This window comes from Aplidium turbinatum, chromosome 12, assembly GCF_918807975.1.
Source record: "Aplidium turbinatum chromosome 12, kaAplTurb1.1, whole genome shotgun sequence".
Taxonomy (NCBI): domain Eukaryota; kingdom Metazoa; phylum Chordata; class Ascidiacea; order Aplousobranchia; family Polyclinidae; genus Aplidium; species Aplidium turbinatum.
The window spans coordinates 20,640,035-20,667,066 of NC_137483.1; the positions used below are offsets into that span (position 1 = coordinate 20,640,035).

The window sequence follows — 27,032 nt, forward strand, 5'->3', positions numbered from 1 at the left end:
AATCCATCACTTTACATTGATTCAAGACGTTTAATCAATGTAAAGATGGCGGAGTTAAAGTGATCAGGCATAGCAAACGACAGAAGTGATAGCCAGGGTTACTTTTAGCTTTAGATCGTATCCCAGTCAGCAAAAATTCTTTTGTTTTTGCGTTGATTTAACGTCGCAAAAGGACGGATTTTGTTGTCTGGAGTATTCTTAATTATGAAGTGATGCTGTGTCAATATAACTGGAGCAGCCCGTTGGAGACTTATCCTCTCAAATAAGCAACTATTTAAACGAAACCATTCTTCACAATGTATTGACGTCTGTAAACGATGAATCAATGTAAAGAAAAACTGATAATCGTGTCCCAACTAAATCGTTCGATTCTTACAAATCAACACATTTGTACTCAAACATTGAAGTCGGTGTAAAGTCTATTGGCTCTCTGCCCGAAGAACAAAGGCATTACTTCCGCATTTTTTGTCACTCGGAGGGGTGAGAGAGTTGTATTCTTCCGTGCCATCTGTTTTGTCAAAATACTCTTGATAATGACATGACTTGCTGAAGGACGGGCTGTGTTTGTCTAGCATTGCTATTCTGGTGAAGAAAACTAGTTGCAAAAAACACGAAGATTTTTATTGCTTTATAGACGTTTCTGGCTCCGAGGCAATTGTGCATCCTTACCACAATTGCGGTCTACAAAAGCTAGTAAAATCATGTTTGCATCAGTACAAACCTGTGGCTGCTTACAACAATGGATTTACCCTCCACAACTTGTGCATCCCATCGATTTTTCTGTTTACTACGTAAGACACAAATCGTGTAGTTTTCCGGTAGCAGAATCGTTTTCTGGTAACTTAATTCTTGTGGGCTACCAGGTTAATTTTAAAACACCACCACTGCGAATGCGTATCAGCTAAAGCTAACATAGGTAATAACCAGCAGTCAATTAATGACGGTAGATCAGTATTTGGGTGGTTTCATTTTTGAGATGGATAGCATAAAGCAAACAAGGAAATTAGTAGGGGCGTTGTGTACTTTTGTGATTTGTTTTCTTGATTTACCTTCACACCCATTAAATAATGAAAAAAATTAGGGTATCAAGTTTTTGGCCCCCTGGGAAAGGATCTCCAATTCCAGTCTGGTCCTAAATTATTTTTTTGCGTACTTCGACTATGAAATTAAATTTCATTTGCTGAATGTAATTTTTTGTTCGTATGCGATGTAGCCTACTAATAAGATATGATAAGTCAAAAGTTCAAACTTATAAATAGAGAAAATTTTTAACATTTTTACATTTTTCTTGATTTTACAGCAACAGCTAAAAATCTTCAGTTTGTTAGTCGTTAAATATGCTAAATGTGGATTTTAAAATCACGTTATTTCATAAATATGTCACTTTTAGAAATATTTTAGGACAAATGGAGAAACAAAGTACCGTGGCTGGTTGCATAGTTAAATCTACGAAGACAACTTTGAAAGGCCCTGGAGAAAAGCATTGGTCTAGTGAGGAGGAGCAGGAATTTGTAAAAGAAATAAGGAAAGTTGCAGCTGAAAAAATTCATTTTGTATCATTTGTTAAAAGGAAAAAGGAGGCTGTTTTGCATTCAATATTCAAGACAAACACTACGTCATTCTTTTCTCTAGTTTTTTGTTGAACTATAAACTGGTAGGCTATCAAGAAACAAACGATCAACTAGATTGGCAAGAAATGGAGAAGGTCTTTGCTCAGTAATGGGCTACCACAGGCTGACAATGATGATGATGAAAATTTTTTAGTTGAACTCCATAGCCCTTTGCATTGTTATGTAGCTTAGTCAAAGATGGAGTTCCAACAGCTTGTGGAGTCAATCTAATGTTTTTTATCTGAACTCCCAACCTATGGTTTGAAAAACATTTTAGAAACCTTTACTAAAAAGTAGAGGCCCACCAACAAATTTCAGATAGGGCGGAGACGAGATAGTGCTCACGCGGCCCTGTAGGCTAGTAGGCTACAGGCCTTCTTTTTCGTTATGTACGTTCAGAGTGCGGTAAATAAATTGCATTCAATATTTAAATTTTCACAGAGGTTTGATTTATGCTTTAGTGTTACGACACCGCCTGTTAATCGAACTATTACAGTTTTTACTTACCGTATAGTGAGGTTTAGGCCTACAACTACCATTCTTTTCGTAACTTGGCCTATTCACATATCCAACAATTCAATCCAAAAGTAGGCTACAGTGGTCACTGACATACGTAAAGACCGTGAGAGTTTATATTTCTCCAACAGATAGCCTCGGCTACCTTAAACCTTGGTCAGACTATAAAGTACCCAGACAGCCACTTTATCTGGTCCAGATCTTTATCAGATCGGGTACGGATCGAACCAGATCTTTATCAGACCGAGTGCGGATCGAACCGGAGCAGACAAAGTGGCTGTCTGGGTAGCATTAGGCTACTTTTGAAAAAAAAATCTCAAATTATATCGAACGCTCCCCTCCCTCAGCAAGAAAATCGTGCGTACGCCACTGAACGTAGGCAACCCTCAATGCGAGTGGTTCATTGGGTTGAGTAAGCTTATGTCGTTTACACAGGCCCGGATTTAGGGGGGCAGGAGTGCAGGTGCCCCGGGCCCCCCTACGTGGACAAAATGTGATTTTGTGTTACTATTTTTTTCTTTCAGCCTTTAAAGTTTCTGCAAAATGTTGTGCAGTGTAGTGCTGGATTAATGATAGGCCTACTGTAGATGTAGAAGTGGTTTTTCGCGCCGTAGGCGTGAAAAAAAATTTTGCACGGGGGCCTCCATCAGCTAAATCCGGCCCTGCGACTACGTAAAACATTATAAACTTATGAGACGTCAAGAGTGTTATTTCACAATTTTTTATTTTCGATAAAAAAATCTATCCAAATGAGTAAACTATTGCTGCAAACTAGAAAATTATCGTCAATGCAAGCTAAGTAGGCTAATCTTACACAACATGACTGATTGGTTGTTATTAGCAAATGGGCATTTTTTCAATTAGTTTTCGTTTCGATTGCAAGAAATTTCGCATGCCCCCCTTTGAAAAAATCTTACATACGCCGCTGGATGTAAGACTTTTCAATTGCATTCTGGAGGTATTCTAAGCATTTGGTAGGATCTAGCCTACGGTCTAAGCTGTTCTGGTATAAGCTCATCTGATGTGCAAATTTAGAGTTTAGTTCGTTTGTTTTATTTTGCGATGCAAACAGTAGTGTAGCTAGGGAATGTGCCGCCCGGGGCGGATTCAGATTTTGCCGCCCCTTCAAGAAAAAGCATGTGAAAATGCTTTTATTTTTTGTGTACTTTCGCATTCAACAAAAAAAAAAACATCCTGTCTGAAAGTGCCGCCCCCAGAGGTGCCGCCCGGGGCAGTCCGCCCCCTAGCTACGCCACTGGATTCAAAAACCTAACGACTGCATGATGAGACTACTTCCATGATGCTGTTGGAAAGTCTTACATTGTTAATACATAAACTGTGCTCAATGTAGCCTACATGCCTAATCTCCGGCTACACGCGCCATAAACATATCCAGGTGCAGATATTACTTATGTCACATTCTTCTGGAAATGGGAAAATGACAGGTTTGTCATAACAATTAAGTAGGCTAAGACTTAGAAATTTTCCCGAATAGCAACACTTTCGGCGGTGTTCCGTAAACGTTCATATTTCGGTTCTGTGAAAGGTTTGTAGGCTATCGATTATAATATTTTTTTTTCACATTTGGACAAGATTCTGGTTTCCATCAAAATTTGAAAGTGGTTGATATTGAATTGCGAAACTACATTCTAATACCGCGTCAAATTGCTAATGTGATCGCCAGGTTGCTTTTCAAATTGTTTGGTGTCCAATGTGTCCATCCAACAGGCCTCTTGTTTATCTGACTCAACTACCGATAGCTCACTTCAATTGTTGTTGAGTCACAAGATTTCTTTCGATTGGTTGTTTGAAGTGCTAAGTGCAAAATTTGAACAAAAAACCGCGCAACTGAAAAAGTGGCTCCAGATGTGAATTATGACTTTGAAGTGGTTGAAATTGTTTTTTTGTTTTGTTTTGTTAATACGGTAGCCTACTTTCTCAGTTTTTGATCTGGAAGCTATAATAGCACGCTTGGTCTCGTAGAAACGGAGCAGTCTTTTCAAAGCTCAACCAACGCACTTAAATGTGAACAAGCAAAACCTTGTTAGTTGTTACTAAGTGGCGCTGGTTCGACTCTCGGGGTGTGCGCTTGAGCAACGCACGTTAAGGACTGCTCTCCATTCAGCGGCATCTAATGGATGGAATAGTTCCCCGGCAACAAGACTTCAACAATCGGAAAACTTCACTCTGTCAATCTCGGTGACCTGGCCTGCGTCAGTGATTCAAAGCCTCTACAAGTATGCGAAACTGCCAGGATTAAGCTCTGCAAGAAGCTTTCCCAGTCCGAGGATAAAGATTCAATCAATCAATCAATTTTAATTGAAAAGTTTTTCCTTACAAGTAGGCTTTAACGAAGTTGATCCATGGTCGTAGGCTCGTAGCACTCGTAGGCTACTCGAAGAAGTCCAAAACGTTTTTGGGTGCGAAGCAAAAATTCGCCCAAATTATGTGTGATTTTATCAAAATACCATTATTAAAGATTGAAACAGCTATGTAGTGGGCTTCCTAATTTTGTTTTAAGAACATTTATATTAGCCTACTGTAGGCTACAACCGCAAATAGGACCATCGCCAATAGAAACTAAACGTCCACTCCGTCCTACTCCCTAGCGTAGGCCGTAGGCTACTGATCTTTGTAGAGAGCCTACTTTCAAGTGCTGAATCTATATTTTAGCTTGGATTTCTATCAGTTGATAGCCTAAAGTGGTTTAAACCGAATAGCCTACTGCTAAGTCAGACTAAGTAACAAAAGTGAGTCAGAAATCATGGTTAGCCTAGTACGCCTAGGCTATAGTTGCTTGAAGGATCCTAGTCTTGATTGGGATTTTGGGAAAGCGCTACTGTGAGCATTACATCGCTGTACACGACCATACAATGTAACATAACGGAAAATTTACGTGTCCATGAAGCACTAGTCAGAATGCGATTAGCCATTCTTCTAAAAATCCATTGCTTACAATTCCCTAAATTTTTAAGGGAGACGCGTTGCGATAAAAGCCCGTGGTATTTATACAAATCAAGTAGGCTACCTAGCCTCCTGGATTCCACCGATTCCACGCCGCGTGACGTCAGAGAGACGGGCGCTACATCATCATCAACAAAATAATTTAAAATTTAATTTCAAACTTGAATCAAAACTTTTAATTCCAACTTTTACATAAATCCAGCGCTTCGATAATTAGCCAATCTTCAAATGCAAATTGTGCGTCGTAGGCAAAATTCGTTTTTGAGTCACAGAATACGCACAAAGGGACCTAAACAAAATTGAACTTGTTGAAATGTTCTAGGGGCAAGCCAGGGATTCATAGTATAGGGATCGCCAACTCGGCTGGATTTCTGACAAGCGGAGTGTAAAAGTGTTGCCAGATATTTTTTAAATTTTTAGAAAAAATATTATTTTAGCATTTTTAAATTTAGTAGTCGCCCAAAACTTGCCCGTAAATAACTATTTTGAAACTAATCTAAAGCAATTTATTATTCATTTATCAAACTATTATATTTTTTGCAAATTTAACCTTTCTTTCTAAGTTTTATTTAAATTTTGAGTATACATTCACATTCTTATTGCAAAGTACAACTACAAACTATTTTAACTCAAGCTTGTGCTACTTTAAGTTGCACAAACTTGTGCAACTTCAAGTTAGTTTTAAATAGACAAGCTTTGGGTGACCATTACTCTTTAAAAATGCCAAAGAATTAGTTTTTCTAAAAATAAAAAATATATCTGGCAACACTTTTACACTTCTCTTGTCAGAAATCCAGCCGAGTTGGCGATCACTATAATATGAATCCCTGGGGCAAGCACTCAAACCTCAACTAAATTATTTTTTTCTTTGAAACACATATTTTTTTGTTTGTCGTATCCAGGCTTACACCAGGTGGTTGAAAATTTAGGTTAAGTGGACAGGAAGGCAAGGAAGCCAATCTTCGTGTCCACCTTCAGGCATGCCTTTAAGTGTCCTGCCACAGACACAGCCGCATGCTCTTGAGCGGTGTCGGACCGGCGCTCTTTCGATTGCCGTTCCAGTGTTTTCACCACTCGGCCACGCAGCCGACATATTTTAAAATTTTCATGCGAAAGTTTTGGTTTGTTGTTTGATATCCAAGATTTTTTCTAGAACCTCTGCTTTCCTCATTTCCGGACTGAGAAAGTTCTCATAAGTACAAGACAGTTAACCAATGAACCAATTTATTTGAAACTGCGTTTCTTGTTGAAAAAGAAACCAGTCCTGATCGTGGATTCGTTCCCAATGAGTACCCAAGCATTCCAGTGTTTAGTTTTAATTAATTATCCCAACTTTATTCAAAAATGTAATTGGGAAACCACCTTTATAGAGAATAGTTTGCTGATTCTTCCGACTAGTTGTAAGTAGTAAAGCCATATCTATGGTAAAGCCCAACGATGCCACTCTTGATGTAATTACATCAAATTTGATGTTTTTGGGTAACTTTTTGATGTTTGATGTTTTTGCCCAAAAATCTGATGTTAAGCAATTTGCTGTTAACTAGCTCAGACTAAATAAAATATAATCAATTTGGTGAATTCAATAACTTTAAAAGGACAGCTTCTAGCTCGCCAACTTGTATCCCAAAGTAGTGGAAGCTGCACCAGCTGGCAACCATTAAATAGGCTAGTGGAAGTTATGAGAAATGGTGGTCCACGTAAAAGATACATGAGCATGATGAGCCGTTGTGAAGAAAACTGATAGGCTGGTTGTAGTATCTAAAATGAAGACATTAAGGGCCATATTTTAAAACCTTACTTGAGCTCAAGTCGGCCTTGACTAAAAATTCGACCCCATGAAGTAGGCTAAAGTGTAATACCAAAACACGGTGTACCAAAATGATACTTTAGTTTGATGTTTCATAACTAGCCAATTGCTGGGCTTCATTCATCATAAAAGATGCATTTTGTAAAATCAGTTTGCATTACATCCGAAGTGAGTCAAACTTGAAGTCGAGTAGGGTTTTAAAATACAGGCGTAAGTTGTATATATATACTGTAGGTAAGCTTATTTGCAAATATCAGCCACCAAAATTAAAAAGGTACCGCATTGAAAGTGTACTCACTGGTCTACACGATTTTTGCTCTAGGCCTATGAACTTTGAAAACTGATTTAGAGCAATTTTGGGGTGCTGAATCCGACTCTTACCTCAGATTTATCCTATCACGTCAGGTTTGTGAGATAACAGCAAATTGTTACTTTTGTCAAAAGTGGAAGATTTGATGTTGAGTTTATCACACATACACATTGTGCTATATCCAGAAATCCAGGCCATGTGGTGCATAATAATAATAATGTATGAGATGTTGTAAAGCAGAGTGCTTATTCATCTTTCAATCACGTACAGTAAATAAGCTACATAAGTAGCTGAAATACACCCACCGACTATAATTTTGATACCAATTTGTTGTCTAAGCAACATTATTAACAAGGCAGTAATAACAAACTAAAAGGGAAGCTAAAAGTATAACTGAACCCCTCCTCCGTCAATGTTTTGCATGAAACCACAAAGATTTAAGCAGGCCTATGTCAATGCTTGTCCAGTAACCTTATTTAGGCTGTTTTGGCCTGTCTAACACCAGTGGCGTAGCCAAGGGGGGGGTTTTGGGAGTTACAACCCCCCCTTTGGCACGCGTGTGACGTCACGATATTGAGAATGATGCTTTCAGTCTAAAACAAATTGCCTAATTTTGAACAAAACTGCATTAAAAGAGCGAGTTTTGCCAATATCAAACATTCAAACATCTCAGCCAGGAATTAGCAACAAGAAAACATAGAGACTTAGCTTTATTTCCGAAAAATTAACATGATCTTATCCTTTTGCTATGCCACCGGACAGCACCATTTTACAGGAATATTCATACCCACATTTTTGTTGAAAATGCTCTCAGAATGCACCAAATTCAAAGTAATTTTTCAAAATTTTCTGGGGGAGGCCCCCAGACCCCCCGCCGCTGGGTCGTCAAAACCCCCCCATTGAAAATTCCTGGCTACGCTACTGTCTAACACTAACCTTTCCTTATAGCACTGCATAATTATGTTGGTAGTAAACGCAACGCCAAATCTTCCACTTTTGATAAAAGTAACAATTTGTTGTTATTATATCTCAAAAACCTCACGTGATAGGATAAATCTGAGGTCAGATTCGGATTCAGCACCCCAAAATTACTCTAAATCAGTCTTCAAAGTTTTGGAGCAAAAATAAATTCTTTTTTCGTAGACCAGTGTTTTTTAGTTGCATATAAAATTCTGCTAGCCAAGTAGTTTTTCTTGAAAACATGTTTTTTAAATAAACCTTTAAGTAAATTTTACGAAGAAAGTCTAGATTTAATGTAATTGTTATCTTTTTTATCATTTTATTGACAAAACGCACCCGAGCTTTCAATTTGATGTTTTAATCTTGAATTTGATGTTTTTTATGAAAAAATTTGATGTTTTAAAAATTGATGTGAGTGGCAACACTGGTAAAGCCAGATTTGCAAATGGCAATGTTACAGCATAGATGACTTAAAATAGCCTACGGTTAGCCTAGTAGTTACGGAAAGAAGAAGTAGTTGCTAGTGTTTTTGTCAGAAAAAGAATGAATTCAGTGTAAGATTTCATCTTCAAGAACTAATTTATTTATACCGTACTGATTTAATAACTAGGTACCGGTAGCTAATATAACTTTTCTAAGCTAAATATAACCAAATCAATGATAATCTCAAAATCACCAGACACTTCAGTACTCCAAATTATAATTGACAACGAAATTATACAAAAAGTAAAATCTTTTTCATATCTTGGTCATTTAATAACTGAAGATGGGAGGTGTGACCATGAAATTCTTAGACGGATAGAAATTGCAAGAACTACATTTGGAAAAATGAAAAATATTTTAACTAATCAATGTTTAAATTTATCAACTCGTCTCAGGATCTTAAAATGCTATATCTGGTCGACCCTATTATACAATTCTGAAACTTGGACAATGTCACAAAAAATGGAGAAACGGATCGATGCCTTCGAGCTCTGGACATACAGGCAAATGTTAAAAATTTCATGGAAACAAAAGATCACTAACGATGAAGTACTCTCCAAACTCAATTCAAGCAAAATGCTCTTACAAACAGTCAAAAGAAGAAAATTGAAGTATTTCGGACACACAATAAGGCAAAATTCATTACAAAGATCATTAATAGAAGGGAAGATAAACGGTAAAAGAAGTAAAGGCAGACCAAGAATGATTTGGACAACAAACATCACAAAATGGACAAAATTAACTTATGAATGTGCAGTACGCACAGCTCATGGTCGAGAACAATGGCGCATTGTATCCAACCCTCCATACGAGGAAGGAACAAAATGATGATGATGATAACTTTTCTCGGATGCAACCTAGTTCGTACCTTGAAAAGATCGAGAGAAAAAATTAAAAAAGCCAAAGTTGCTGATTGCAGTTTCCGCAATTATTTTAAAATTTTCCCCCTGAAAAGATCATGAGAAAAATTAGCTCAAAGCCGAAGTCTGCTGATCGCAGTTTCCGCAAACATTTTCCCGTAGTTTTTGCTAATCCTAACCATAGAGTAATCTATGCTCTAACCCTAACCTTCGCTGATCGCAGTTTCCGCAAACATTTTTCCGCAGTTTTTGCCAACCCTTACCCTAATTTTAACCATTGAGTAATCTATGCTCTAACCCTCGCTGATCGCAGTTTCTGCAAACATTTTTCCGCAATTTCCGCTAACCTTTACCCTAACCATAGAGTAATCTATGCTCTAACCCTAACCCTCGCTGATCGCAGTTTCCGTTAAACGCAGTTTCCGCTTACCCATGGATCACGGAATTTGAAATTAATAAAAATTAAAAATAAGAATTAAAAATGTAATGAAAAGAATTAAAAATCTAATTCAGTGATCCTTAGCTATAACCATAGAGTAATCTATGCTCTAACCCTAACCCTCGCTGATCGCAGTTTCCGCAAACATTTTTCTGCCGTTTCCGCTAACCCTAACCCTCGAGTTTGTATTAAACTCTTGAGAAGAAACTTGTAATATTTTAACAGGATCATAATGTTATCAGATGTTATTGATGGTTAGAGTTATTAGTTATGAAACTAGCTGTTAACCTAGTTAACAGCAAATGCGTTATTTATACATATAATCAGAATGATGAAAAAGCACCTCGGTGCTTACAACATCAAATACTTATTATTATTGTTAATTTTATGTCCGATGAACTGAGCATAAGCACCAGGATCAGGGATTAGAGTTTGGTTGTGTTTTGTTAGCATTTTGTGTCTTTTCACTGCTATAGTTTCACTATCTTTATGCAAAATCTTTCAGGGTATTTTTCACTTCTTGTTGAAACGTACCGTAGTCATAACTTTTTTCAAACTTTATCTTTGTACTTCCTAACTTTAGCCTAATATATTATTTGTTAAAAGTTGTACTTTCCATAAAGTATATATAACGTTTTAAAACAAACAACAAACTAGCATATGGTAATGATTGTACTGTAATAGGCCTATTTAGTGTTCTATGATAAGTGTATGATATTTTAAGATGGGTAGCCTACTTAGTTCCTATGCAGGTAGAACTGATTGAGAAGAGTTTTGTACATTGTAACAGAGACTAATTGGACTCGCTCCTGAAACGATGGCGTACAAGCCGTACATAAATGAATGTGTTTATGTTTTGCACCAGGCTACTCACCTTGCTGGCTGACTATTGATTAACAAGCGGCTTCCATTTTTCAGTTGCTATGTTGATGAACAAAGCTGAAGTAATATAGGCTGTTGCATATTTTAAAGAGTAAGTATGACTATAAGACCTGAAGAGCGTTTACTTTTTCCAATTACAAACATAGATTCATTTATTAATTTAATTGACTGTCACTTCAAAAATAGTGAGGATGATGAACCAAACTTGGCATTTTTATCGATTTTGTTTGGATATCTTGAACATGAATTGACAGTTAACAGAATAACAACATTTGATGAGAGTTGTCAGTCAAGCAATGAAGATGACACAAGTAAAGTGCAAACAAGATTGTCTGCATCTGGTAATCAAAATGAACCCTGTGATTTTCCTACTTTATATTTGGAAATTGTTGAAGGATTACTGGAGCATTTTACTCTCACAATAAAAGCACAGATTGACCGAAGTCACACGGATTTCACAACAAGAAGTGGCTTTGCAACAAACTTTTTATGCAAGCGTATGAGTGATGTAATATGGAATGGCTTACTCCGATCTTATCACAAAGACAAGGCGCACATCCAATCACTCTTCAGCTATTTAACAGGTACCGTATACCTTGAAGACCAAATGCTGTTGAAAAGTTATTAATTAATAAAGTAATCGAGTGTTTGAAGACAAGACACATTTCTGCAAATGCTAAAGTGCCATCTTCAAAATGGTTTTAAACTTTGCTCAAATTGTTTTCAAAAATGTTAAATTGAAACTTTCAGTCTTTTAAGCCACCCAGTTCTAACAAGGAAGGATGTTTCAAGCAGTTTGTGACGTTAGCCAGGGGCTATCCATTTTGGTAACTCTTAATTGGTAAAAGTTATGAGTAGGTATGGTTTGGTGTTTATGCCTTTATATATATAAGAAATGATCTAAGCATATAAATTGCCTGTAGTTGGGTGGGCTTTACTTCACATGTTTTGAGCATCATGCAGAATGCAGAAAAAATGTTTGTCGTGTAAGCCCATTAATTCTACTTATTGTTTTGTTGTCAGGCCAACAATTGGATTGCTTCGGCCTTGCTTTAGTCGTTGTAGCTGCGTGCCAAGTAGTCAGCTACAGAGATGTTCATTTGGTTGTAACCGGTGATCATGCATGGGCGGCATGTGGTGAAGACTCCAAGGTAAGTTTTTTAATTTAATTTTCAATGCTGTGTCCTTTTGGGGTTTGCAAAGCAATAATCTGGGATCGCAAAACACTTTCGAAAAAATGCTGTAAGTTTTTCTTTAACAAATTTTTGGACATGTTTGCAATTGATCTACAACTTAATGCCGCGGTCCAAATTGGGTTAACTCGAATGACGCCATCGCTAGGGTTAAATGCTGCAAGGCATGAATAATGCAAGACCTGAATGCCACAATACATGCACGACACAACTCTTGGCTATATGTTACTAAAACTAAATTTTTTATTTTTTGAATATTTTTTTTATGACTGCTTTGAGACTATCAATGCAAGGCGAGTAAACCATGTGCACTGCTTGGTTTTATGCAGGTAGAAATAGTAGATCTATGTATAGTTTGTTTTTGTTGGATGAGTGAGGTTTGCACTAACCAAGTACGGCTCAATCACACGGCAACGTTTACAACATATAGGCTACAACTATCCTACACATCAGTTTGCAAATTCTAGAAACAGGCTACTTTCTGATACGAATTCACTGTTTGCCACGGTAGTATATTTTTAAAACGCGTTTGCCGAATTTAGGAAAATTAAAAGTTTCTGGCCCAATTGCGCAATGCGCATGTGTCTTCAATTTTATCTGTTATAATATGTCTTTTTTTTGTGTTGCACACAAAGCGAAAATGGCCAGATTATGTTACAAATGCGTTTGTAAGAGAATGGGTAAAACTTCAAATGTTTTCTAGACTATTACTCAATATTAATCTCAAGTTAAATATATATAGTTGTTCGTTTGGAGTGCCCCCAATGAGTCATGCTACGGCACTGCACTTGCCTGAATAATGAATATCCATATAAATATCTAAATAAACAAATGCCATCGTGGGCTGTTGATATTGTCTTCATATAGAGAGTTGTAATCATGAAATGCTGTTTGACAACGCCTCCAAACCTAATTGGCCTTCTTCGAAAACAAAAGAGTTGTAACTGACCTTCTGTGTTGTCGTTGAAGCAGCGAGGAACGAGATTAACTGGGGAGTCAGACTTACACTGTGAGTTTGCCGAACGTTTTTGATTAGTCAGATTTCTCTGCAGATGTGTTCACTAAGATTAAAAAGCAGCAAATGAACTAGTGGTGCTTTCATCTATATATAATTATATATATATAATTATATATATACTATATTATATATAAAAACACCTTATTTAAAAAACAATTTAATTTCAGTTAAAGGAAAAACTACTGACATATTTAAAAACTAACAATTAGTTTTAGTAAGAAATAACCAAGTCTCGCGTTATTCATGCCTTGCTACATTCAGGCCTTGCGGCCTAGGGATGGTGTCATTTGTGTTCGCGTTATTCAGACCGCGGCATAAAGTCGTGTATTCGCTTGCAATATCCAAGCAATCAAACTCCATTTTTTCTCTTGCGCCAGTTAGTCGCCTTCCCACGTCAAAATGGCGCAGTCTTATCCTGATTTTCATTTCTAACGACTTACGAATGCGGAACAGCGTTTTCAACACTACTTGCTATCAAAACTCAAACAGGTTGAATGTGATGCAAGATACGAAGGTCGCGTTGTGTAAAACACAACCTCACATAGAAGAAGTTTGCAGTGTGCACCCATCGCATTGACGTCTGAATTTCTAATTCCATGTATATCAAAAAATGAGTAGACTAGTTAACGTTTTTAAGCAAGTTTGCCTTAATTTATGTTAGACCGTGAGTCATTGAAAAAATCACAAGGAGATCATTACACAATTTTTTTGAAAAAGATTAGGAACCACTGGTCTAGTGTGGTGCACATATTTTCTTCTCCCTGAACCTTAGTAACTGAGTATGGAGTCACCTTTGCCAAAGTCTGTGTTGATCGGTCTTATAACTAGCTTTGCGCTGAATTGTATATTAAACCAGATGTTTTCTTGACTTTGATCATAGTTTTACCTGAACCTTTACTACATGAACTGAATGTCAAACTAAAAAAACATATATCCTGGTTAATGCAGTGTGATTTTATTAGCAAGTTCAAATGCAAAGAGTATCAATTATGATGTTGGTCACATTTAGGATATGGTGGAAATCACATGGCATGGTCGTGGAAAGGAAGATAGAAGAGGTTTCGCTGTGGATCAAGCGGTAACCGAGAAGGTAAGTTGATTGTCAATTATGAAACGTTTCCACTCAAGAAAGTCATGTTTTTTGTAAATCTTCTTGTGTATCCACGAAGAATTGGATTTATCATGGCGGAAAAGCGATGAAGTGTGATCGCTGGATGGAGGTGGCTGCTATGGTTGTGTCTCTCAATCCGTCACTCGACATTCACTCCGACAGTGAGGAGTTGACCACCATTCAATACAAAGTACTGATGATGCTCTACAAACGTGGACATCTGGACAGGTAGGATAAATATTTGTGGCAGTCCTCGGGTGTACTTACGATTGACATGACGCTATGCCACCCAGACAGCAAAATCCGTTATTTTTACATTAAATGGCTAATGTAATCAATCTAAAAATGACGAATTGTTCTGTTTGGGAATGGACAACATTTCGCACCTTCACGTTGTGTCTATTTTAATGCTTTTATCTTGAAATCAAGTAAGTTTTAAAAGCGTTGCAATAAAAATAGCAATTCTGGTTATGCTTTATGGTCTATGGTATTTTTAAAGGTTTTCAAGTTTTAGTCTCGCTCGCTATTTTCATCCCGAAGCATCTGGGATTCTGGGTCGACCAGTTGTCTGCAGCGGCACCTCCATCTCTCTATTATTGGCATCTTCAATTCAATCAATTTTCTCACATTGCTTTATTGTTCAGGTACCCAATGTCCCTCGGAGTTTTAAGTGACTTGGAAGAATCGATGCATCCGGATCATTGTGATGTTGTGGAGGAAATGAAGAAGAAGGCCATAGCTGTAGTGCAAGATCTTTATGATGACCTGCATGTCTTCCCTTACTGTGGCATGGGAAACTTTTATCTCCGCCAGTCTCGATGCAAAGAAGCCATCGGATACTACGCCAAGGCCGCACAAGTAGTTTCAAAGTAATTGTTTTGCATCATGTTCTGTATTAGTGTCAGTATGTCGAAGTGGACTCAGTAAGGTTTAATTGCAGAGAAGCCATGTGAACACCGGGACAAGTTGTACAAAACTCAGAATGAGCATTATGAAATGAACTGACAACTAGATTTACAAGACCCCTCACTCAAATTGTATATGTACCACGCTGTTTAAAATGCACCACCATTATACAATAATTTGTCCGGCGTAATTACTAAAGGGAAGGAAGGTGGTTAAGAAAAAGGATTCACTACTGCATTTTCGTTAATCATTAGCACACCAGTTGGGGTTGGGAAATCTGTCTTTCACTTCTTGGCTTACAGCTTTTGTTCTTTCCATGTTTTTGAATGTATAAACGGGTCGTTTTTATTCACTGGTAGGTATGCACCATTCTTTCGTACGCAAGAAATGGTGGTGACGATTGTTAAGTCTATCCGCGCCAGATCATAATGACTTGTACTAGTCGTTGTCCTGTTAACAGGTTTTACAATTCTTATTGTTCAGGTACAATTATAGCAAAGAAGATGAAGAAATTTATAAGGAAATGATCGACGTAGCCAACGACCTGATACCTCAAGCTTTGAAAGATGATCCATCCTTGTGTGAAGACCCCGAGTGTTATCGCGAGATTATAAGGTCTGATATTCTTTTTACTGCCTAACTTTTCTAAGAAATTGGCAACAACTACAAGCATTTCCTTCCGACTGGTTTAAGTTATTTGGCTGACTTTGTGATAACACAAGCCGCAAGGGTTAGCATGCACGCACAGGATGAATACTTTTGAGATTAATCTCATTTAAAAGCGTTTTGTTATTTTTTATCAAGAATGCTTGGAATGCAAGCATCTAGTTGGTTTTCAACAACAGTATTGACCTTGTTATTCATTCTTATATCAGCATTTGTTATTGTATATTATTAGTTACTGTTTGTTTTGTTATTCAATGTTGTTTCATCGTATGTTATATTATTTTTACAACGTTGTTTTATTGTATTTGCGATGTTATTTTATCTCATTTTTTTTACAAAATCGAATCTTTTTACCGTGTCACGACGCACGCGAACATGAGTTGTGTTGTAGATTCTATGACGGAATTTGCTTGTGGGAAGAAGGAAGTTCCACTCCTGTGCTCCACTCATGGTGGGCTCGTCACTTCATCAACTCCTTGCATCGGTTTTCCTCTCAAGTTCGGGAGTCCTTTAAAGATGATCTCAATCATGTTGGCTCCGATTCTTCTCCGGCATCGGATGCGGAGTGTCATCTCTCTGGAGATCTCAGGAAGAAAGGGTCATCCCTAGATGACTTCAAATCACCTGGCAGAAATGATTCAACAAAAACCTCCCGAGCTTTAAGCAATTCCCCTAAAGACGAACCGTGCTCAAAGAGCCACCTTCCGGTGTCCAAACTGTGCATGCGCAGCGAGAAAATGACCGCGCTGAGAGAGATGCTGACCAACGGGAAGAAGTGGAGCACGCAGTCCATCGGTCTTCTGCTGACTGCCCAGTCCCAAGTCCACTTTACGAAACGCAAGTCCACATCCGGGGATTACAGCATGGAATACGGAAGCAAAAGAGTCAGAAAGCCCAGAGACCTGGATGCTTAACTCCTCATGAAAAAAGCCGAGTTCCTGTTATTGTTCTTCAACGTGTTTATTTAAAAAAAGATAAACGAGAAGTTAAGCACGAAGTGTTTGTGCCAATGACGCAATCCCCCAGCAGTCAAAATCCCGGCCCAGCTCCGCGAATAGAAGGCACTTGGAATGGACAAAGAACATGCTGTGCCACTGACACCTCACTATTCCATACATCATTCGGTAACGTGGTTCCTAGAACTGGGCCTACCTCAACTTATTCGGGTCAAGCTATATTAAGTTCAAACAGAAGTTGGCCACTTTTATTCTAACATGAAAAAATAAAGTTTGTATCCTTTTGTGAATGCAGCGTGGAGGCACTAACTAGTGACTAATAACTATGTCGTGTTTGATTGCCCAGTTTACAAAGTACCAAACGGAATGCATTGCATAGCAACACTTGACAAATGACAAGGCTGCAATGACTTGGTTCCCTACACCGAATAGATTGGCGCAAAGGATAAGGCGCTCGCTTTCCAATCATGCAGTCTTCTCATCCCCCGATGCTTGGATTCAAGTATAGGACCACTGTAACTCTATTACAATGAAGTGACTTTTAACAAATATTTTTATGCAGCATAACCAGGGCCGGATTTAGCTGATGGGGGGCCCGGGGCACTTTTAGATCGGGGGGCCCCCGTGCAAAAAAAATTTTCAAGCCTACGGCGCGAAAAACCATCTCTACGTCTACAGTAGCATCAGTCCAGTACTGCACAGCATTTTGCAGAAACTTTAAAGGCCAAAAAGAAAAAATAACACAAAATCACATTTTTTCCACATAGGGGGGCCCTTCAAAAGTCGGGGGGCCCGGGGCAACTGCCCCCTCTGCCCCCCCCTAAATCCGGGCCTGAGCATAACACACTACACTTTTATCTCACTTTGACTGTGAGTTCTTCATTTGCGATTGGACACTATAATGTGGCGGGCAATATTGTATGAATGAAGTTCGTAAACTTAATTATTTTATTTGACTTCCTATGGGTTCTTTTGCTTAGCAAGTGGTAATCAGCTGGCTTAGAGTAAGACTGCTGCTTTCATCAGAAAGAAAGGAATATTTCATAGAGGGGAGGAGATGAAAAAAAAATATGAGACCATTCTGATCGTAACCAACATCTAGTTAGCGGCTGAAACGACAGTGGACCTATCGCAGGTCACTAAATGTCATTGACTGTGGTGATGCGTTAAATTGTCATTGTGCTGATGATTAGGGCCACATGGTCGGGAAAGCTTGATAAACATTAGCGTACTTTTTTTTTGTTTTTGGTTAATGCAAATATGCGACATAATTCGTCAATGCAATCCACTGTCGAGTGTCGATTCAGAATTTGGCGGGTGTTTCCTGTGGAGTACGAAGACGTTTTTCATTTGAGTTAAGTTAAGATTGCATTTTGTAGCAAAAAGGATTTTTAAATAGGCCTACTCGTTGCAGTGCTTTGCTTTTACTTTGGGACAGAAAAGGTGGGTTAAACATGATAAAAATTTTTACATAGGCTACCTACGATTAACTATTTATTTATATAGCAAACAAAACTTTGAAATAGGTTGTGTCTTGTTTAAAACACCCTTAAGTGAACGCAGTCAGTTTATCTTAATCACTTTTTACGCAATGCCACGTATTTTTGTCGTGACGCTTTAATTCTACCTTGTACTGTACGGTTCTCATGCATTGGCATTTCATATTTCCTTTCAGCGCATAACGAAACCAAATTGCTGAGATCTCGAAATCGAGAAAGATAAAATAATTTTCCGTCAAAATGAAACAAAACATGGTATTAAAAACGTTTCAACTCAACATTGAAGTTGCTCATTAAAGGACCTAGGAGATGTCCAATCAAACGGTGGAAACAGTTCCTTCTAAAAAATAGGCTAGCCTTCAGCCATAATCGACCGGTTATTCAAGCTGGTGGTGACCCTGGGTCAACAATAACCTACAGTTTAGCTCAAACAGCTGTACTAAACTTATAAACAACAAAAGCAAGCGGAAATTTTGATGCCAGCTGCTCATTTTTTCACTTTTTTGTTTCGTTGCAGGTAGTTTCTTGGCTATAGTTGCTTTATCATAACACATATACGTATTTACAAAACTTGATTTACATAAAAACTAAGAAAAATAGAGGATGACGCATTTAAATAAAGCCATGAAAAGCCATAAAACAGTACAAAAATATCAAGTTTATTGAGTGGGTTTTAACCTCAACCTCCCCCCCCCCCCCTTTTGCGCACGCCACTCACCATGAAGCTCACCACTTTCTTGTAGGTAGGACACGAACCAGACGGAAAATCAGTCGTTTTTACATTGATTCAACATCTACAGACGTGGGAACCACTTAAAGGACAAATCTAATAGCAACAATAAGGTTTGCTCTTCGGCTGTTGAATTGCGTCAAAACGCCAGACAAGTAATTGGTATTCTCGTCAATATGAGTAAGCGGTCTCCTTTGGGGTGTGGTACACCTTTACTTGTCGGCTGCACAGCCGAGTGGTGAGAGCCCTGATACGACACTCGAAACGGCACCGGTTCGACACCGCTCAAAAGCATGCGGGTTTCAACAAAACACAATGATATATTAAGCTGATTTTGCAATTACACCACGCATGAAGTTAACTTTCTGTGTTTTAGGGGGGGGCGGTGCAATCGCCCACTCCCGCCACTATTCCTGTTGTAGGGTTTTTACGTGTCTGATTGTTATATTTTTTTGTTTATAAAAGTAAAATTTAAAAGGATAATTTAAAGGATATTGAGGCTCCTGTCTCTAATTAAAAAAGGATAATTTAGGCTTCTGGCTGTCTAATCTAGGGGTATTGTAACAGAAGTGGCTAAACTAACATTCTGTATACGTGGACAAAGCACTACTGTTGCTTCTCAAAAAGGTTTCTTTATTGATTACCCAGCGTGCAAGAGGATGTCATCAGATAGCCGAGACAACGACGAGCTACACCAAGTTGTGTCAATTCAAAAAGAACGAATATTGCCATGCTAGCGTGTTTTATGCAAGAATCGAGTGCTGCCAGGCGCAAAGGAAATGAATTAATAAAACTTGAAACAGTTGAATTATGCTAATAATATTAAAACTTGAAAGTAGACTAAACAGTAGAATTATGATAACTGCACTGCAGATATGGCTGATGACGAATACGAGACAGCAGTCGGTACATACGTTGGCCCCAGTCAAAACGACGTTGAAACGTAGGAGAGATGTCGTGAATGACGAAAACAGTAAGTTATGATTTAAGGTTAGAAAATGAAATTGAATACTGGGGCGCAACTGAAAGTGAAAATGCAATGATAGTAAAATTTACAAGTGTGGTGGACAAATTAAGTAGGCTACACAAGCAGGTAAGCGTTAATGGCTGTCCATGCCCCGCCTCCGAAGAGATAGGACCCGACACCCATGAAAGCAAACCAGAATGGTAAAAAAAATATGTAGCCTAACGGTGTGCGCGCGGTTGTGCGAGAAGGATGTTCTAAAGTCATACTATTAGTTCGAGTATTTCGATGAGGGAGGACGAGACGACAGCAGTTGAGTTGTGAGTCCGTTGATGTATAGGATGAGCACGACAGCAGCTGAGTAGTGAGTCCGTTGATGTAGGACAAATATGACAGGAAAGAGGCCAGCTTGTATAGTTGCAAGCTGTGTGACATGCAGCCATTGCATGTCGAAAGTGGCGCAAAATAGCGGCACTGGTTGGGTTGACGGCGCGGTGTGCTTCTGACGCAGAGAAGGCTTGAATGATGGACAATGCAGCAATTGCATGTCGAAGGTTGTGTCGCAAGTAGCGGCAGACATGGGGTTTACCATGTTAGAGTTGCGTCGGTGGCTGTGGATAGCCGTATTGAGGGTCATCTCCGTGGAGGCATCTCGTGTTGAGGTATATGATGAGGGACTGTTCAACTCAGTGCAAGTCGTGAAGAACATGGGGTGCTGTGGTGCCATGTTGAAGTGGTCTCATCAGTGAGCTTGTCGTGTCATCATCGTGGTGTTGTATTGAAGTTCCTTGAAGTCTCGCATCAACCTCTCGCAGCAACCGTGTTGATAGGCAGGTCTGAAACGAAATTGATACAAAGTAGCGACCGCTAGAAAGTTACACATAAGCAGTTCAGACACATTAAAAAAAGCGATACATGCGGGGATACAAGTAGTTACAATATGGCAGTGCCATAGGCGGCGGACGCCGTCTGATGATGGGACACATAATGAAAAAGAATAGCGATACATGCAGGGATACAAGTTATTAAATTGGTAAGGCATGGCAAGGCAATGCCGGCTGGATGGGTAGGAAACGAGACAAGAAACTATGAGAGTCGTAGTATAAGTACGGAGTAGGCTCAGCACTCATTAAAAAAAAAGCGACAAACACGAGCATAAAAAGTAGTTACAACGTCACATGACTGTAGTTAAGCGAGTGATTATGAAATGAATGAATGGATGCAGTTTTCACGTCTTGCTCAGGACGGTAAGCTACAGAATGGATGCAGTTTTGACGTCTTGCTCAGGACGGTAGCTACAGAATGGATGCAGTTTTGACGTCTTGCTCAGGACGGTATATTGCTGTAGAATAAATTGGTTGAGTGGAGGTTAGTCTGTAAACCTGGAAGGTTGTACGATGATGCGTCCACTACGAGTCGCTTTGGGCTGAAAGTGAATGAATGAAGGTTCGCGCACGATAAGCAAACGAATTAAATAGAATCATACATTTTATTGTTTATCAATATTACAAGTTTTAGTATTCGGAGAGTTGAGAAAATTGACTAACTAATCTCGTTTATTGAGACGGGTGTCGGATGAGTGACATTCTCCCGGCGTGAATTTAACCTTTTCCTTCTAAAATTCAGTCCGTTCGTTTTGCCAGTCTAATTTCGAATGCCTGTCTTTTTCAATTCCCCGCTTACTTCATAATATACCGGTAGAGCCTTTTCATCAATAACAGCTATCGTAAGAATCAAGGGAAAAGCTATACCGGTTTCATAGTTATGTCGCTTTAGAAATACAGATGTGTTGAGCTAGATTCTGTGTGAGTGGCGTTTGTCAACAGGAAGCTTGACTTATGTTCTATGAGAACGTTAGGTTTTGAATTTGCAGCATTGAAATGCATTTTGCAATAATGATGAATTTCGGTTAAATGTTAAAATATAAATTTGTTATTTAAAAACATGGTACATGTTACACACTTCCCTCCTTACGGCAAAAATAACAGATAAGTAATATTACAATAACTCGGTTATACATGTTGCAACAATATATAGGTGTGTGGTTATAAGATATGTTTTTTTTTACAAAGAAAATTGACAATTGTAGGCTAACAATTGCTAGGGGAAGACACATGACCCCCCTCCTTTCGTGGGATGAGGAGATTAAACACACATATAAGTAAGTAGATAACGTGATTGCAGGGGCAACAGTCGTTTATCATAAAAGATAAGGCGATGTCTTAAGTTCCCTGGAAGCCCTTTGGCTTGGTAGGCTACGATATAGGCTACAATAATTGCGGGACTGTAATAGGCTACAGTAGTTGCGGTTACAGGGGTAACAGTCGGTTATCATAAGAGATAAGGCGATGTCTTAGTTCCCTGGAAGCCCTTTGGCTTGGTAGGCTACGATATAGGCTACAATAATTGCGGGACTGTAATAGGCTACAGTAGTTGCGGTTACAGGGGTAACAGTCGGTTATCATAAGAGATAAGGCGATGTCTTAAGTTCCCTGGGAGCCATTTTGGCTTAGGATGATATACACAAATTGCACTTGCAAGATAAAATACACAAATACGGTAGGCTAGGCTATATAGGCAGGTGAGTGTCCTTGACTGTTCATGCTCCGCGTCCGAGGAGATAGGCTTGACACTCATAGAAGCAACCATAATAATAATAGAATAGCGGTAAGCTACGCGTGCGCGAAGGTTGTGCGAGACTGACATGGCGTTCATGAGAGTAATGTCTTCGAGGACCAGATATGCTATGCAGTTCAAGCATGTTGAGTTCGAGACTATGACACGCAGTGCTGATGAGCAGTTCAGTCTATGTCTGTTGACGGATAATGAGCACGACATGAGGCCAGCTTGTAATTCGCAAGCTGTAAAGCAGACGTCTTGAGCAGCTGAATGCTGCGGCGATATTGTTGAAGTAGAGTGCTTCTTCTGTGAAGAAGGCTTGAGTGCGTAACAATGCACTCCGCGTGGTGTCGCAATGTAGCAGTGGACATGGGATTGACCATGTTGAAAGGTAACGATGCAGCTTCGGTGCATGTTGGCGGCTATGAGGTTAGCCGAGTTGACGTCGTCTGCGCAGGGCTTCTGGTCTGGCATCTCTGAATAAGTAAAGGTAAAGGCATCTCTGAATAGAGGCATCTCGCATGGAGGTAAGTTGATGAGAGTCACCGTGTGGTGGCGATAGAGAACTCTGTCGTGTCATCCGTCGTAGTGCTGTCAGTCTCTCAATGTCTCTTGAGGTCTCTCAATGTCTCTCGCATCTCGTCGTATCAGCAACCTTGTCGCGAGGTGGCGCTTCTGCAAAAAGCGATACAGAGTAGCATTCGCAAGGTACATGTAATAAGTAAGGTACGTAGGCTACACGGTAGTATAACACAATAACAAAATATAGCATAAAATTGTTGAAACCACTAGGCGACATGATTTATGCATGGCGGCAGATGCCAGCTTATGCGTGAAGCTGTTAAAATGCGAGAATAGGCGAGAAATAAAGCTACCCTTGTGTAAGTTGGGCTTGTGGGGTTTCTCCCCCGTTTTCCTGTGTGGGTTGACGCTGGGATTGTCTGCGCTGTTGTAATTTACCAACAGATGATCGCAGGCTTTTAGCGATGGCAGGAAGATAGTACTTTAGCGCTATGATAGTAAGAACAGCACTCCAAAAGAAGGATAAAAACAACAATACGACTAGCAATGTATTAATAAATGGGCTTGTAATGAGGAAAGAATTTGAAAAAAAACATTTGACATCACTTGGCTAAGTGTCGATGACACGAATTGCATATCTGCGCTATCGTCGCCATCGATGTTGGACTGTAAGAAATCGTACATGCGTTCATTGTCAAGTTGAGAAGCACTGATAGCGATCAGGATTGATTGCAACTCTTCGAAACCGTAATTTGACTGGTTGTATAGGGATTCGATTTCAAGAAAATCTGGAGAGTCAACCGGCTGAGTTAACGGTGCAAGGTGGGCTTGAAGCAACTTAATCTTTTTGTGGATGTGTGTTAGTGAATAGTTTTCGTAAAGGTAAAATGCCTCACCGATGCGGAACGTAAGAATCTTTCCAGGCATGTATTTTTCTAGAAGGTGGACTCCAGGGTAAGCATTTCCGTCTCTCATGACTTGACCGGTCTCTTTGGAGCCATTGTTTAAATATTCTATTAGCGGACGTTGAGAGTAATAATTACCATATCGCAAGCTGGGAAGAATGGTGCCGTTTATTCTAATGCACGAAATTTTTGTAATTAAATCTCCCTGGGTAATAGCAGCGTGTGTTCCACCTAACAGGGCAGAAAGTGATTCACCTGGGTATTGCTTTGAAATAAGATGATACAAGGTGGTGAAAAGGGATTGAATTTGGCATTCTAGAAAGTGAATCTCGTTTGTTTGTTTTTGAAGAAATTCGGTGATAGTGTCAGACGCTTCCTGTAGCAGGCGAGTGGGGACCAAGCCTAGTTTTCTTCTAGTTGTGGGGTTAGCATTTTTTATTGTTTTTCCCATAGTGTCATGAAATTCAATGGAAGAAATATTAGTGCAATTTAGCGGTTTTAATATTAAGCCAGCTACGTCACACAGCGCATTTTTTCCATAACAAGAGGAGGTTTTTTTTGGACACTTTGCCTGTTGATGAAGACTGATTCCCAGATCCTTAACTTCTATACGGTATGGTTGTAGCGATTCGGAGTGGAAATGCATTAATAGAGTATGATTACCCATTGGTGTTGTTTTTGGACAGTTTATGCGTGGTGGGACACTCCAAACGAATCGTCTGGATCCGACAGTACAAGAACCCCGATTAATATTACATTTAGACATTGTAGCTAAGGCATTAAATATGGTGTTTGTTAATGGGTCGTAACGGGCTTTGGTTTGAGTAACTACTGAATTTAAAGTCTTCCCCTCGGTAGTTGTAGGCCATTTATATTCTAATTTAACTGGGTTATGAGTGCCCCACATATTTTTAGAGATTTGTTTGAGGGAGCCTATATTGGTAGCGTGATGTGCTTTTGTCCAATACCAGCAGCTACTACTAGATGGCGGTGTTACTGATTTTGTTGTCTGATGATGGGTTTGCGCTCCGAAAAAATAGTGCGTGGTCGACCATGTTGTTTCAAAGATTTGACACGAGTGAACAGTTAGCGGGACATAAGCTGCAGACGGATTATATACTTCAGCAATACAGCTGTGTACTGAATTATGTTGATGTTTGATGCATCGTAAAGGTTTTTCTATAAAATATTCAGCTTCTGTCAATTGAGGTCTGCACAATTGAATTTCTATTTCCTGTGATTGGCCGAGTGCCAAAAAACAGAGGCCCAGTAATGTATAGACAGACATCATGCAACGTAATCACTTAACTTTGCAGGTCTGTAAATGACTCTTCCTCTGCGGCTGACGTGTACTGGCAGTTTCGATGGGCGTGGGGAGTGTTGTTCGTCGTTGCGTTCCGTGGATGGAGACGTGACGTTTGTCTTCGTTGTTCCAACGTTTGGCGTGAGCGAGTTGGATCGTGCGGAGTTTTCTGCAAAGGAATCGAGTGTAATTAAGTTTGCTAGCCCAAGTAATTCATTACTGTCGTCTGACGTTTCCTCATTTCTGTTTTCTTCCAACAGATGTTGTGGGAGTCTGGCTGCTTTTAATCGGTCAATTGATACCGAATCAGATTTACCGTTTATTGCTAAAACGAAATACTTTGACTTTTTTTCTAATACAAAATAGGGTCCTCTATACGGCGGTACTAACGTCCCTGCCTGCAGGTCGGTTCGTACAAAAACGTGCGTGGACTGCCAAAGTGCATTGTCGATGTATGGTTTCCTTGACGTGTTGTGGTGGCGTGTTGCAGTGTACCTTAAATTTGACATAATTTGCGATAGTTCAGCGGCATAATCTGATTCTTTGTGTGGTGGCGCTATTTCGTCAAAAAATTCACCTGGCAGCCGTAATTGAGTGCCGTACAGCATTTCTGCTGACGAACATTTTAGGTCCTCTTTCACAGAAGACCTGATGCCTAACAGGTTTAAGGCTAGATGGGGGAACCAATTAGGGGTGTCTGAGCATGCTTTTAAGGAGGCTTTTAGTTGCCTATGGAATCTTTCTACCATGCCATTCGCAATTGGGTGGTAGGCGCAAGTTGTTGAATTTTTCGCTCCTAGTTTTTTACACATTTCTTGCCACACGTGCGATGTGAATTGTGCGCCTCGGTCCGTTGTTACAATGGCAGGGCAGCCATAACGGGCGACCCAGCCCAAGAGGAAATGATCAGTAACTGTAGAGGCTTGTATGTCTCTTAGAGGTATTGCTTCAACAAAGCGGGAAAATCTGCAAATGCATGTTAATAAATAGCGGTAGCCGTGGCTTTCGGGAAGAGGGCCGACGATATCTACATGTACGTGCTGGAATCGTTCTTTTGGCTGCTCAAACCTTTGAAGTGGTGCTACATTATGACGCGTTATTTTTGAGCGCTGACAAGGGATGCAGGAGTTGCATCGCAGCTTGACGAAATTGCTCAGTCCAGGCCATATAAAACGACGAGATATCAAGTCTTTGGTTGCTTGAAATCCTGGGTGCGACAAGTTGTGATAAATATCAAAAACCAGTTGTCGGTGAGGCGTTGGTACGAGTGGGCGGAAGTTTCCTAAACTGACGTCACCTTTTAGTACAACATTGGTGCCTGATAACGCCCTGTCTTCTATCACCATGTTGTTATGCGACTTGTTGAGAAATTGACTTATAGAGGGGTCTGTGAGTTGGTCCTTTGCCATTTCTACATAGTTAAGCTCTCCCTCTGGTAATTGAAGTGAGTTAATCTCTATGCGTGATAGTAGGTCAGCGACGTGATTGTCTTCGCCTGGAAGATATTTAATCTCAGAAGCGAATTGGGAAATAAAATCATAATGGCGGACTTGTCTCGGAGTCATTGTGTTTGGCGGTCGGTGGAATCCAAAGGTTAGGGGTTTGTGATCAGTAAAAATTGTAACTGATCTGCCCTCGATGTCATTTTGAAAATATTTAACGGCGAGATAAATGGCCAACAGTTCGCGGTCATACGTACTGTAGCGCTTTTGTGCGGGAGATAGATTTTTGCTAAAATATCCGAGGGGTTCGCATACCCCGGCTTCATTTACTTGCTGTAATACAGCGCCAACGGCGACGTTAGAAGCG

General features: G+C 39.5%; 1 protein-coding gene across 1 annotated transcript; it reads left to right on the forward strand.

The window, feature by feature from the left end:
- Positions 1-10,889: 10,889 nt before the first annotated feature.
- On the forward strand, positions 10,890-18,440 carry LOC145780824 (menin-like). The gene is made up of 7 exons (XM_082592467.1): positions 10,890-11,415; positions 11,855-11,982; positions 14,052-14,132; positions 14,212-14,381; positions 14,798-15,022; positions 15,543-15,674; positions 16,117-18,440. Exons 1-7 carry the CDS (start codon positions 10,929-10,931, stop codon positions 16,637-16,639), a joined length of 1,746 nt encoding a protein of 581 aa, XP_082448593.1. The 5' UTR covers positions 10,890-10,928; the 3' UTR covers positions 16,640-18,440.
- The last annotated feature ends 8,592 nt before the right edge of the window (positions 18,441-27,032 follow it).